The sequence below is a fragment of the Bufo bufo genome, chromosome 2, assembly GCF_905171765.1.
Source record: "Bufo bufo chromosome 2, aBufBuf1.1, whole genome shotgun sequence".
NCBI classification, from domain to species: Eukaryota; Metazoa; Chordata; class Amphibia; order Anura; family Bufonidae; genus Bufo; species Bufo bufo.
Window position 1 is genome coordinate 98,104,547 of NC_053390.1, and position 15,591 is coordinate 98,120,137.

At 41.5% G+C, this 15,591-nt stretch overlaps 1 protein-coding gene across 3 annotated transcripts in view; it reads right to left on the reverse strand.

Moving 5' to 3' along the window:
* The window catches only part of ADAMTS6 (ADAM metallopeptidase with thrombospondin type 1 motif 6), a 272,216-nt gene that overhangs the window by 214,567 nt on the left and 42,058 nt on the right, over positions 1-15,591 (reverse strand). For 2 of the 3 annotated variants that reach the window (XM_040421334.1, XM_040421332.1), the window contains exons 4-7: positions 13,268-13,436; positions 11,325-11,542; positions 9,072-9,155; positions 7,851-7,996 (exon numbers count right to left, since the gene is read on the reverse strand). In XM_040421334.1, the coding sequence (XP_040277268.1) occupies positions 7,851-7,996; positions 9,072-9,155; positions 11,325-11,542; positions 13,268-13,436 (617 nt within the window). The remainder of the gene's footprint in view (positions 1-7,850; positions 7,997-9,071; positions 9,156-11,324; positions 11,543-13,267; positions 13,437-15,591) is intronic. The other variant, XM_040421333.1, reaches the window with a different exon arrangement.

The window sequence follows — 15,591 nt, forward strand, 5'->3', positions numbered from 1 at the left end:
TTCCTCATAGATTGTAAGCTCTTGCCCTGACTCCTAGTGTTTCAGTTGCATATTAGCCAGTTACTTTTGCTTTGTACATGAACCCTATGAATTTGTAAAGTGCTGCGGAATATGGTGGCATATTATTATCTAAGGGTGTTATCCTGGCAGTCACCCTTTATGCACTTGCACTTATATAGTGCTACTATATTCCGCAGCGCTTTACAGACATTAGCATCACACTGTCCCCAACGGGGCTCACAATCTAAGTTCCCTATCAGTATGTCTTTAGAGTGTGGGAGGAAACTGGAGTACCCGGAGGAAACCCACGCAAACTCCATGCAGATGTTGCCCTTGGTCGGATTTGAACCTAGGACCCCAGTGCTGCAAGGCACCAATGAGCCACCGTGATTATCCCCTCCACAGAGATATGGACTTCGCTGCAGGGGAGCCACCATGCCACTACCTCTTGGAATAGTCCCAAAGTGGTTGGTAGCTGACCCACTGCGGTCAGACACTGGTACAAAGCACTGAGGGGTCAGGCAATACTCCTAGTCAGGAAATAGGTAGAGGTAAAGGCAGGCAGAGGTCATGTAAATTCGTAAATCTGGTCCGAGGTAAGCGCAAGCAGCAAAGGTTTAATATGGTAAACAAGCTATGGTCAGGTGAGGCAGCAGCGGGTCAGAGACGGTAAACAGGCAGAGGTCGGTACACAGGTAAACAACAGCGCACCTTAACTAGGAACAAGCAACCTAGAAAACCTAAAGCTGAGACACCAGCCCCAGGGGAAGATGCCTTAAATACAAAAAAAAACAGCCATTGGCAGAAGGAGACTAGGATGCGTGCACGTACCCCCACAAGTCACACCGCACTTGTGACCCCCCGAAGGAGTGGAACAGCAGCAGGAACAGGCTGCCACTGCAACACACAGTGCGTAAGATTTATGATTATTCTTAGCCAGCTTAAAACTGGACTAGGCAGGCAGAACATGCTCCAAATCTAAAACAGTGGCTTACGCTGTGTGATAGCTTTGGTGCACCTTCTTTACACCACCTCTTGGTTGGCGTACTTTAGATCAAGATTTCGTTCCCAAATTTTGCCACATTTCAAGACATGCCCCTGTTCTAAACCACACCCTCATTTCCTAGACACTTTTCAAAACTATGGGGAGCAAAAAGTGTCTAAAACACACAATAAATAGGGAGCAAAAAATGTACACACATTTTTTGCCTCAAAATGAACCTGAATTCCAGTTACATTATTGGTAAATCTCCCCAATATATCCATTTGCCAAATTTACACAATTTTAGCCATTCAGGAGCTAGACCAAGCTAAATTAAATCCCACCTAAACTAAATCACAAAATAAATCTGCCCACAGCCAAGTTCCTATAAGTTGAAAATCAGCCAATGACCTAACATGCACACTATAAGATAGCATTACCAGATGTCATTTACTGAACGATCAGACTAATTCTTCAAAAAGAAAAAAAAAATGTGGGTCTGCAATTTTTGGACGATTGCCTTCACATTTATTTGTTGTAGTTTCATGTGATGCAACATATATAATGTATATATACTGTGTGTGTATACTTTACTGAAGGCAGCTGCTTAACTGTGATATTTTTTGTTCCACTTATTACATAGATGGAAATATGTTATTGTCGTGTTGCCTAGACCTCAATGTCTTCCAAAAGTTATTTTTTTACTGCTAAAACATATAATAAAATGATGGTGGCGAAACCATTTCTTTTATAAATTCACTTCGAAAGCACTTACCATTAAGTATTAATCCATAATCCAGCTTTCTATTTCACCTGAAAATTATTTAGCTTACGCATGTTCTGTTCCTATAAAAATTTCAATAAAAAATAGCAAGCATTTTTCATATGCAAAAATGCAGACTACTCAACTGGCCACTCTCCATGGTTTGGGAAATAAATTAGTGAATGCTATAACAGACATCCTATATTGGTGCCACAAAACACATTTCCTCAGTGAAATCTTTGAATGTTATGATTTTTATGACTCATGCTGAGATATAGTTTGTAGGAAGATGAGTGACAAAAATTCTTCAGACAAATTTTTCATTCATATTCTCTCCACGCAAGTCATCACGCCATGAAAATGTGGCAAAATATTTCCACATAACTGAATAATAATAAGAAAAAAACAACACAATTTCATCTGTGCCTGCACCAGTCTCATATTATGAATTAACATTTAGGGTATTTAAAAAAATTATATATCCTTGCCATTGTGGGTGAATTAAAATGTGTTTGGAATTTATTTTTTTTAAGCGGTATTCTGAATTTATATTGTAATGGCATATCGCTAGGATATAACGTAACATCATGATTGGAGCGAGTTTAAACTATGAGACCCCCTGCGATCTTAACAATGAAGGGACAAAGGTCCTGTTGACTTTTTCCCTGTACAGAGGTGCCCCTTTCCACCTGCTGGAGGTAAAAATATGAAAGAGGTACATTTTTGCCAAAACCATGAAGGTGCAGCATCGCTCATTGGCTCTACTCGGCTCCTAAAGCTTGGATCCCAAATAAAGTACTTTTTATGGAGCCATTCTCTGCATGCTGGAAAAGCCAAGCAGAGCTGATAAAACCTGAAGGTGCAGAGTGCTCTGAGAAGCGCTGCTACACTTTTGTGGTTTCAGCAAAGATTTAGGTGCAACTTAGTAGGCAACTATCGGGAACAAACTATTCATTCCCGATAATTGCCTGCTCGTCACATTTACATGCAGCAATCATCTTCTCTTTATAAGGACTTCACTAGTCCCCATAAAGAATCGTTGTTTCTGGGCAGCAGGTCCCTGTTTACACACAATCTGCTGCACAGAAACAAAGGCACATTTATTAAGACTGGCGTTTTAGACTTAATAAGCCCTATACCTGGAGGTAAATCTGCCACAGTTATAAGGAGGCATAGGCCTCTCCATTACTTCGGCGATCCACCGCCACTTCTAAATGTAAGACAGCTTCCTAGCTGTCTCACATTTAGACCCTTTTCTACGCCTAAAACAGGCATAGAAAATGGTAAATGAAACAGGCCTGCTGGCCCGTCCCCTTCCCCGCCCACCTTTTTAGACCTGGCATGAGCGGGGAGAAGTCACAGATTGCGGCGCAAAGGACCTTTGTGCCACAATCTGCACTAAAAATACGCCTAATTTAGGTGTATTTCTGTAGATTTTTTTATGCCGGCAGAAAGACACGATCAACCAAGTTTGCTCGTTCATTGAGTGATTGCCAGTAGGTTTACACAGGCCAATTATCAAGAATGAATGTTTCTACAAAAGCTCATCCCCAATAATTGGCCCAATTATCGGTCTATGTAAAAGGACCTTTAGTTAACACTATATACAGCTCTAGTGAGAGATCCATACTCTAGCTCTCAAAAGGTCAGGCTGCCTTATGCAGGAGAAATGCATTAAACCTACAACAGGAATGAAAAATAATGGATATACATGCTGTAATGCCGTGGACTCCTATGACCAGTTTTGAAGAAAGGCAGGGACACAACAAAGTCTCTTCAACACTGTTTATTGCTTGTTCCAGCCGGATCGCAGCCGGGTCAGGTAATCAGTCCACAGGCCAGTGTTTCCGTCACACGTGCCTTGCAGGGTGTGATCTGCAGCCTCTCCCTCCACAGATACACCCTGCTTGCTGCTTCTCACTTTTAAAACACAATAGTGGATCGTCGGGAGTAGGTACCCACCCAACTCTTTGCTTACTCCCAGTAAAAGCCAGGCCCAGATTAGCTGTTACCAGCTATACTAGGTTACAACAGTGTCCACTATCTATCTTAGTGGACACTCTAGCTTATGGCTTCCACTCCACCAAGGCCAGGTACCTTGGTGGCACGTCTCAGGTGCACCACAGCAAACCACAATATGTATCTCCTTAATAGGTTTCTTGCACCATTCTCGGAGATGCATACTGTACTTCATATATGAGGCCTGTCACTGCCTCACCTTGCACATAAATATGCACAAAGTATAAAACTTCCCATGTAGCCAGGCTTTCAACAGTTCTCTCATTAACATTTCGTTGAGCAAAATATTGTAGATAATATTATCCAACATTTCAACAATTCAACACATAGGGGGAGATTTATCATGTCCTTTGCGCCTGGGTGCAACTTTTTAAAACATTGTTGCATTTATCACTTTTTCGCTGTCCTTGCCACTTTTTTGAAATGGGGTGTGACCAGGGTGGGAAAGGGGGCGTGGTCAGCCACCCTGACAAATTTACCAGAAAACGAGCGTAAACACCAGAAATCTACAGCAGCTCTGAGCGGTTCTAGATTTCTGGTTAGGAGCACAGACTGCAGGAGGATGTGCCTAATTTATGAAGAGCCGTGCGACTTGTGAGCGTTTCGTGCTTCGGATTCAAGATCCGAAGTTGATTCAGTCAAAAAAGTTTTAATGCTGTACAGATATACATCTCCGTAAAGCAATAAAATGTATGGGCTCCGGCGAGGTGAAACTCATTATCTCTGAAGCTTCGCGGGACTTCGGGAAATAACTTCAGCCATCGATTTTTAAACTTGAGAACCATGTTTAAACTTGGATCCGAAGTCTGCTTTGGTACCGACTGGTACCTCCGTACCTCGAAGTTCTAAGTTATTAAATGGAGTCCCGCGAGACTTCGGTGATAACGAATTTCCCTTCCTGGAACCCATACATTAGAATTCTGTACAGAGATAAATCCCTGTACAGCATTCAAACAAAATTTTGACCGAGGCAACTTCGGATATATGATCCGAAGCTCGCTTTGCTCAACACTACTCGTCATAAATTAGGCACATTTGCACAGTAGGCACATTTGTCAGTTTGCCCTGGGCCAATGTGTACAGACAGCTGCCATAAGGTCTTCCCCAGACAGGACACAGAAGAGTAGATTCTGCTTCCTTGTCTCTCTGTAGCACAGTTGTGTTCAGCAGTGTAACTGTGAATCCAGCATTGAGGTGAGAAACATATGATCGTTTGAGGTGACTTTTCCAAATAAGCTGTCATGTGTGTACAGGCGGTATAACACTATCTGGCTATTATAGGACTTATTTACTGCTCTGTAGCACAGCTATACTGAGCAGTGTAACTGTGAATCCAGCACTGGGGTGAGAAACGAATCTTACAACAGCCAGAAGCAGCATCTCTGTGTATCTCTGTCTCCTTCCAGCATCTCGCTCTTTCTGCGTGCAGCAGTTTTTGTCCGGCATGTTTGCCAGGTTGAAGACAGATCTCCGTCGGTCACCATTATAGTTAGAGCCTGCGGGCATTCAGGCAGCTTCCATCAATGCCAGATTCAGAGAGTATTGGCAGGCTGTACCGTCAAGCTCTCAAACGCTAGTGTGAAACTAGCCTAAACTACAACATAATATTTTATGTGAATATGTAGAACTGGATAAAAATGTGCCAGTATTCACAAAATTTTCTACAATAGATGACATGAGATCTGAGCTAGAAGTTTCATAGACAGCACCAGTATTTTTATGGGGAAATCACATTGCCAAAATGATGTTTGTGTCATTTTGTGAGAAACATGAATTTTTCCCTATATGGGGAGAACTAGAATCATTGTCCCAATGTCTTTTTCAGTATACCCAAGACCATATTAGGTAATCAAAGAAAAGGTAAAGAAAAAACATAAACCGTAGAACACAACAGCCTAAAGTAATCTCCCAGGAACACATAATTCAAATATACTGTAGCAATACCTCTACCAATCACTGAGCCAGATGTAATGCATAACCTAAATATACTAATCAAAATCAGAATGATTATTCTTAAGCAACTAGACTGCTGCAGGTTTAAATACACAGTAAATGATATGCTATTAAATATATGACTGCGAGGGAAAGAACAGGTAGAAGACAAGACCTCTCACCACTAGTAAAACAAATTACAGGTGAACATCTATGGTGACAATGAAGTCATAAAATAAGACGCAGGGGCCAAGTGCACTGGATACAATCTCCTTCTACTGCAAATCCAGAAGATGGCATTTCTTTATACTTGGCATCAATGTAAAAACGGTGCAAACTATGTCATATGTATATAAAAGGAGCTTATCATTTGGTGCAATTCATCATAAAAACCACAATAGGATATACTGTATATATATATATATATATATATATATATATATATATAGTTTTATGTAAGCTTTAGATAGACTTCAGTTGACCATTCGTTCAGCCGACAGCTATTCCTTCAACATCACCATATACCAGCATGCCTGGGGAGTAATGATATCCACACACCTAAGAGCAAAGTCGAACTGTCCCTCAACAAATGAAGTTGTGGAATAGAAAGATTAGGCTTGTTGAATTTTACGGGATATAAGCCGCTATTAGAAGTGTCTGGCAGCAAGTTACACCCTTCTCCCCATTGTTAGCACATGTACATTTGGGAAAGTCAAGCATGCATGTGTATGGGGGATGCAATGGAATAGCTGTTAAGGCGTCAGCTTTTGTAGGTTAAAAGCCACCGACTCTTCTAGAAACCGCTGGCGGCATCTTAATTCTGCTGTGAGCAAAAGGATCGGTTATGTTGAATTCTGGTGGCCTGATCCTTCTTTCCCCAGACATCTGCTGCTGAGGGAAAATTGGGACACCTCCATATACATTAGATGGCACCACTAAAATCGGAGTGTTCAGCTGCCATTAATATAAGGTACTGTATATGGTGAGCTTTAGAAGGAAGTGGATTCACTTAGAAAATTATATGAGCATGCTACAAGAATATATGAGGAGTTAAAAGGGGTTTTATCTGACCGATACCTGGAACCAAATTGTTCACTATATCAGTGGTAGGACTAAGACCAATGTGGCCCTTATGACATGTCCGATACTGAAAATAGGAAAACTGGAGACAGCGCACCATAATGAAATGTTGACATTTACAGGAGAGCCTCCTAATAGGCACATGTAAGCACCTCCGCCATTCTCAGACCTGCTTAGTATAGGAAAAATTTTACTTGAATCTGGAGGCAGGCTAGTAGAAGAAATGCTCCTAATAATTACACAGTACTGTCATAAAGAGCAATATGTCCACTACAATTACTGTCCATTGAGATACCCATATATTAACTCGACAAACAGGGGCAACATGTACATAAATGTGGGTGCGAAATGTTATCATAAGTAACATAATTTTCATAGCCTGAATTAAAAAAGCTAGGATACTCGTATAGTAAAGAAGAGGGGGACCACAGTAAAGACTAAAATAGGACTGTTATCCAGTAGTGGTTGAGAACACCACACACCAAAACCATGATCCATGAATTGATTCCTCACCCTCATTTTCTAACGTTGTCCAACCTTTGAACAGTGGTTTCTGCACAGTTTGTAACCACTCATTAAAGTAAGTGATGCATGAAACCAGGGCTGGGCCCCCTAAATCCAGAAGCCCCAATCTCACTCAATAGGTTGCCTCTATAGTACTTGTACCCCAGGATTTAAGACATCCATTCACATTTAGACAGCACGCTACTTTTGGAATTTCTTTTGAATGACTGTTGGGTACTAAAAACATTCAGACCAAAAACAAGAAAAATAACTAGATAAAAACAAGAATAATGCTAACAATAGCAAATTAATTATTACAGAAACACGTTGTTGATAATGTTACACTTTATTCTTTAGGCCCATTTAAGGTAGCAGAGGGATCTTTATGATCATTAAACCTACCGCACAAAGACAACATAGAGTCCATCTACAAGTAAAAAAGTTTTATAGGTCATCGACTGCACGCAAATCTGGTGGCAACAGTGGGGATACTAGGACTAAGCACCATGGGCAACCATTTTTACCATAAAATAGCCAGTGAAACATGCATGTCAACAAACCAGTTCCTACCTGGTGATGAGTACAGCATTATCATGGTGAGCGATGCCATTCTCTGGAATGGTGTTCCCGTCACTCTGGTGCGAGAGGATGGATTTCTGCCACTTACAGAAGCTGTCGAGGGACTTGTCCGCATGGTGGTTTATCTCCAAGTTTGGCTGCAATACAAGAAGCATACCAGGAATGTTCCAAGCAAATTACTAAGGTCAGTTGTTAAGCCTTTTGAAGACTAAAATGGGACTATAATTAGCTGCAGTGGTTTCTAGGAATAATCTTTCCTTGCCAATATTTATCTCTATAAAATCTGACCCAGAGTTCAGCCAGCGTATTACTGAGCAGACGTATTGTGTGTTCCAAATGTATGAATGATTATGTCAATAGAACTATTTCACATTATCAACAAGCAGCCATTTAACACATCAATAGGCCTGTGACCCCCCTAATAGAAGACAGTCACAGCTTTAGGACTAGTACATTAAAGATGAATTGACATTCCCATAACTGCGGCACATCCAGTTGCCTAAGGGCTCATGCACACAAACATATTTTCTTTCCGCTTCTGTTCTGTTTTTTTTTGCGAACCATATGTGGAACCATTCACTTCAATGGGTCCACAAAAACAACGGAAGGTACTCCGTGTGCATTCAGTTTCCTTATTTCCGTTCCGCAAAAAAGTAGTGCATGTCCTATTATTGTCCGCAAATCATGGTCCAAGGCCCCATTCAAGTCATTGGGTCCGCAAAAAATATGAAACGCACACGGAACACATCCGTATGTCATCCGTATTTTGCGGATCCATACTGTAGAAATGATATGCCCAGCCCATATTGCTCATGTATTTGGTGATTAATAAGTTACTGTTTCCGATCAGCAAAAAAAAGGATCGCATACGGAAACCATACAGATATGTTTTGTGGAATAACGGAACGAAAGAGGACTTAAATCAGAGAGAAAAAAAACCTCAGATACGGAACAACGGATCCGTAAAAAATGGACCGCAAGACAACAACGGTCGTGTGCACGAGACCTAACTCAGATAAATATTTATGTTCTATTAAGAGCCCATAAAAAGAACTCATACAGTATTAGGTTTCCCATGAGTAAAGCCAGAGAATGAAAGACATCCTACATTGCGGTTTCCAGCCAGCCAAACATCTACCAAATGCACTGTGTATAACACATGGAGGCATCAGATATACCCCGAGCTGATCAGCAACATGAATGAGCACCTACCTGATCTTCTGTGAGGACTATTAGTCGGGTCACTATGATATTCACAACGTTTCCTAGGCTGGAATCACGGTAAAGTTTGGCAACCTGACCTCCAGAAAAGAAGAAAAGACACAAAGTCAGACAGTGAAACAGCAAAACATAGGTTCTGGGTGAAGAGAAATGTTATCACTAGCACATTGTTCACATAATGGCTATAGACCCATATATCTTAGATATAAAGGGAATCATATTGTTGCACTGAAGGGTGGTGAGACTCAGATGAGATCATTTTTCAGAACATTTCCACACGCTTAACGGTTATAGAAAAAATCCCATTAGTTAAAAAGACTCATCACTTACAATTGGCAGATTGATCTCTGACATGCTTTGTGACATGCATTGGGCTTCCATAGATGGGTCAGAGGCTATTTGCAGACCCATGCCTTTTGGATTATATCTGAAATCTGATATGAGCCACTTTTCAAGTAACCACTGACTATACACAACATTGACACACAAAATCCAGTTCGACGGATATTTGCCTTTGCATCCGAGAGGCTCATTTGTGTTATTAAAGGGTTCAAAGAATTGTCGGAAAATCTTCTAAATATGCCCTTCTGATCATCTCAAATCTACACTGTGTATGGTCAGCTTTTGCAGTTTACCCACCCTTCTCTTTTCCTTTAGAAAAGTGAAGGACCAGATGGACCGGTTGATTCTCCAGGGGCAGGGACCATGAGTATTGGCAAGCTATTCTGTCATGAGTGGGCAGACTGGGAACTTAAAGTGGCACTGGAAAAAAAAATTAAAGTGTCCCCAAGTTGTATGTGGGCCAATACAACTAGGCAGGGACAACAGAAGTACGTCTGGGGGGGGGGGGCTGCAATATCATAGGGCAGCACAAAATACTGCCCCAGCAGAACCCAATATCACAGTGCACCACAAAATACTGCAACCCTCTCCACAGTATTCAAATGTACCATCGTCCTGATACAGTTGAATTCAGGAGAGCACCTGTGGCTGCCAAACAGGTGCATAAGTACCTGATGCTCCGAGATTAATGTTGAGAGCATCAGTTCATTATGTATCCAGCTGGCGGCTGTGAGGAGTGCTCAGGAGGCCCCTCAGGCATTGATCCACCGGGAATTTCCCTGTGGGGTCTATAGCCAGTCCACCCCTGCTGTCATGTATACAGTGGTTGTCCTTTCCGTGATAAAATAATAGAACAAACAATCACACTAGTGAAATAAAACCCATCATAATGACAAATGAAAAACTGAAATGTCAAAGAAAAAAAATGAGTCTTATCCTGAAAACACAATGTAGAGATCTGAGAAACTACAAAGAACCCATTTCCTCATCATCTAATTTCCATTTATCGCTAAGTCCATCTCACAGTGAGTACACCTACACAAGGTAGAAGACGTCTCCCAAGAGTTGACAATTCTACTGAACATTTTAAATGACATCAGTGCTATTCCAACCACTAAACCAGCACAAGAAAGAAAGCATTCAGGATGATAACAGGTAGTGTAACTGACTCTTGTAAGATGAAACAGAGGAGTCAGTGTACCGCTCAGAATGAGCTCTTACTCATTAGATCTGGCAGGCACAAGATGTTACAAGCCACAGAGTGTAGTTACAGATAACGTCAGCTACTTAACTGGAGACCTTCCAAATTGTTTCTCATTACTTAAAAACTTGACAATTATACTATAAATACAACAGGCATATAGATGTACGGTATTTGTTTTTACCTCCATATATAACTTATGGAATATTTAAACCCTACACTTGCAAAGTATTAATGAGATTGTGGCAACTTGGACCCAATGAAGACACAATTCTGATATCCCAACTTCTATCTAGGCAGAACATCATGTGGCATGATGAAACTCATGGCCACAGATTTTTCCATGTACACGACAGTTCGTACAGCACCTCCTCAGGTGATAAGCGGTACTGCAGTTATAAAAGCAAATCCTAACAAGTTATCTTGTGATATATCACACAGACATATCAAAAGACAATATTAGTGAGGGTCCATAAGGTGGAAGTCTAAAAGGAAGGGGTAACAAAGCTTGGAAAAAAGGGTGGACCATTTCCAGAACCTTAATTCTCCGGCAGAGTTCTTCTTCCATTTGTTGAAAAGCTCTGTAGCAACACAACATTGGGGCTGGGAAAAAAGTTCTTTTCTCATAGGACTTTACTCTACAGGGATTTGATTCACATGACATATTCAGACAAGTATATAGAAGAAGGGGTCAAACTTACAATATTCATTACGCTCAGTATGTAGTGTTCAATGTCTTTGCGTCCATGATAACCGACCATCATTTTGTCGGCCACTACTAGTGTCTCCACAAATCGTTCAACACTGACCGATCTCCTCTGCCGGCGAGGACCATTTTCCGTGTCATTTTCTGAAGGAGTTGTAGGGGTGGACAATGTGTAGTTTAACCACCAAGGATTGTGATTCCCTATCAGATCTTCTAGGAAACAAAGCAACTGTATTAGATGTAACATAATCTTGCTATGCTAGATATCAATAATTGATATCATAAGATTAAACTCCATTGAGCCCTTCAAATCACAGTTCCATCAGGTAAAGAATAAAACGGTACATAAGTATGTGCAATGAAACATTTCATTAACCGTTAATAAAAACACAGTATTCAACAGAGAAATCCCCGGACGCTCCAGCATCAATTCTCCGGTGATCCCACGCCCATCTTTCTTGAACTTCTAGCTAAAAATCAAAGAGCTTGGTGGTGATATCAATAAGTATGACGAGTGATTGGCTGCAGCGGTCATCTGCTAGCATGGAATATCATCACTTCTGGGATGTAAACAAAGACCATATGGGGGACCATGTGGGCACCATTGCCAGATTAGCAGGGGATTTGTGATGAATACTATATTTTATTCTTAAGAGGTCCCATAGAAGTGAATAGAGCAATGGACTGACATGAGCACCACCACTTCATTCAGGAAGGGAACTTGCATCTCATTTCTCTGCATCCCACTGCCTGTCACAGTCAATCAAAGCAGCGAGGAAGGGGCTGGCCACAGAAATGAGTGGAGCCTGGGTGCAATGCTGACGCCCTCAAGGCCTAATTTGCCCACAAAAAAAAATTATAACTTGGGAATGGAGCCTTAGGACAACAGAAAAACAGCTACAGTATGTGTCTACGCAAACAGCTGGATAAGGAGGTCGCTGGTGACAGATTCCCTTTAATTTCCCTACAGCGCCTCCACACGGAAATTTAAAACATTACACACTGTCCACTTAAAGGGTTTCTGTCACCTGAAAAATGGGTATTAAGCTGGCTGACAGCGATGTGCTAATGTCAGCTGAACATAACTATATTAGTGCCATCTCACTGCCTAAAGCCTTTATTGAGAAAAAACTAACTTTTATAATATGCAGACACGGCCGGCGGGAGGAGAGCAGCGCTGCCCTGGCCCTGTCAATCAAGAGAAGAAGAGCGTGAAAAGAGGTGGGCAAACAGAGCCTCTAGGAGCAGGTTCAACGCCCCCCCCCCCCCCCGCTCCTAGAGGCTAACTAGCATATTATAAAAGTTATTTTTTCTCAATAACGGCGGCAGGCAGCGAGATGGCACTAATATAGTTATGTTCAGCCAGCGTAATACCCATTTTTCAGGTGAAACTTAAAATCGATGGGTTGTCTGTGTTAAGGTAACTTGCACATCAGTCTAAAGTTGACCAAAGTAGATGAATTCAACCAAAACGATCATTCGTTGGCTGAAATTTAACTACGAATAGTTGTTTTAGACAACTGATGAAGGACCATTATAGTCAGAAGTCGCCTGTGTTTAATATTTTTGTCCAATAGACAAGAGATCTTTCATCCATCACATGTCTTCATTTAAAATGGAGTAAAATGTATCAGCGGAATGATCCTTCACCAGATGATTGTTTGTTCAAATAATGTTCAACCATCAACCAACTTCTATCTAATGTGTATAACCAGATTAATCCCGAAATGGATAGGTCCTCCAGAGTGAAAGACACTCTTTGTAACTACTCTCTGCTCTAACCAACGGACAGAGGACCCCCTCCCCCAATAATTTGCAAGCTTTTTCCCCATGAAACATTGTCTGAAAATGAAATAAAATTAAATAGCCCTAAATACAGAATTTCAGTTCTGGCTTCCTTGCTATGTCCAAGACGTTTCCTCTGCGCACGTATCTTACCTTTCACGCCACAGTGTCCCTGGCTGCTTGAGTGTCGCTGATGGATAGCGGACTTTTTGTAAATAACATGAGGGTGGCCCCTTTCGGAGTTAAAGTGATTGGAGTTTTCAGTGATGTTGTCTAAAGGCTCAATAAAATACTCTTCATCTTCAGTAGCGATTACGCCATGCTTGGATGGAAAAGAATAGGAAAAGGATTTAGACAAACTGGAGAGACTTGTGCTATTTGCATTAAGGCATTAATATTGCCCAAGCGTCGCATTTCATCCTACAGCAAGAGTGGATGGCCTCATGATCCAGTAAAAGAAAATATTTCCTGAGCTGTCTGATGAATGTGCACTTGTACAGTAGATTATATGCAAGGGAGCAAGCAATTCTGTCAAGCTGAAGAATGAGACAGCCTCATGCTTTGATTATGGTAATAAATACAAATTACGACTATACCAGCAAAAAGGGTTCTGCCATCTCATGAAGTGATGGTGTATCACTAGGATATGCCATCACGTTATGATCATCGGGGGCTGATATCTGCGATCCTTATGAAGGACATGCAGCACTGGTGCAGCCATGCATTCTCTTCTGAAGCGCGATATCAATACTGGAACCCATTCATTCTCAGGGTCATTAGGGATCCCAGAGGTCAGACCACAATGTGATGGTGACACTCCCCTTAAGCCACAAAAATGGCGCCTAACATTTGGTACTTGTAAAATACATATAATATCCCTAATAAATGATTTTCATTCTGATCATAGACCATGAAATGACATTCGCTACCTTCATAACACAGTATCTTCCTCTATACCAAATATCTTGAAGGTAACACGACATCTACTCAAGTGACGCATAATACCCAACCTATAAATCAACATGTCATCAATTTGTTCTAGATATATAGAAATAACATTTATACAGTCACGTGAAACAGACACAAAGAGAAGACTGCTAAAGGTCTCGTATAAAACACGATATAGGACTTCTTTTATAGGTCAGCAGTAGATGAAATCCAAATGGGCAGCTCTTTGGACAATCATTTTTGTTACAATGGTCCACCGATCATTAAAGGGATATTCCCATCTGAGGCATTTATGGCATATTAATAGGTCTGGGTCCCACTTCTGGAGACCGCTCCCATCCCAAGATTGGGGACCTGAAGTGAATGGAGAGCAAGCTGTGCCCTCCCTCCACTCAAGGCTATGGGACTACAGAAAATAGCTTGCCTGGCTTTTTTTCAGAACTCCCACAGCAATAAATGCACGGCAAGGGCAGACTGGCAATAGACCTTACAGGGAAATTTCCCAGTGGGCCAATGCACAGGGGGCCACCCAATTGGTCCCAGTTGGGTACATACCGATCTGATGCTTTCAGCATTAATTAATGCTAGGAGCATCTGGTACTTATGCACCTGACCAGCAGGAGAAAGTGCCCTCCTGCATTCAACTCTATTGCCGTCCTTAGGGCAGTGATAGATTTGAATGCTGCCATGGGGGTGGCAGTATTTTATGCTGCCATGTGAATTTGATTGTGCAGGGGCATTATTTTGCATGGCACTAAAATATTGCCAGCCCTGCCTACTTATATTGGACCCGCTTACAACTTGTAGCCACTTTTATTTATTTATTTTTTCCAAGGCCACTTTAAGTTCCTAGTCTGCTCCTGATTCACGGTGTTCTCCTGGTTCACAGCAGGGCACCGTTCTTGACAAACGAGCGAGTCCCGGAGTTGGGACCTGAATAGGACCTCTTTAACTGATCACAGTGATCCACTGATAGGACCTCAGCGATGAGCAAAAATCTGTGGAGGGACCTGACTACAAGTGTTCAACTTTCCTGCAGCACCTCCACAGGAAACATTAAGCATTACACAAAGTTAAAGATACTGCAGCTGATCTCTGCTCGGGATAACTGATGAGGGTCCTGAAATCACACCAGCATACAATATTCTCTCTGAATTTTGAAATTCCTGACGCCCAGTCGGTCAGCAAGTAATTTTCCAAAGGGAACAATTCCAACAATAAGATTAGATTAGAAATTGCATTTCATGTAGCTCCATAATGCAGCTTCTAGCCACAGCTTCCATACATGTAGTACAGGTATGACCACTATGCATTTAAGACTCTGACTTTTAAAAACCGATTATACTTGGGATTTACATATATTTAATTTATCCACCATTGAATCCAATATATTCAGGATTTTATAATTTCCAAACCACTAATTAGGTAACTTCTGGGTCTCGTACCCCTATATATTCCTCCCAAATGGTATTAACCCCTTCTACCCCGGGCCAGTTTTTGCCCTTCTGCCCAGGCCATTTTTTGCAAAT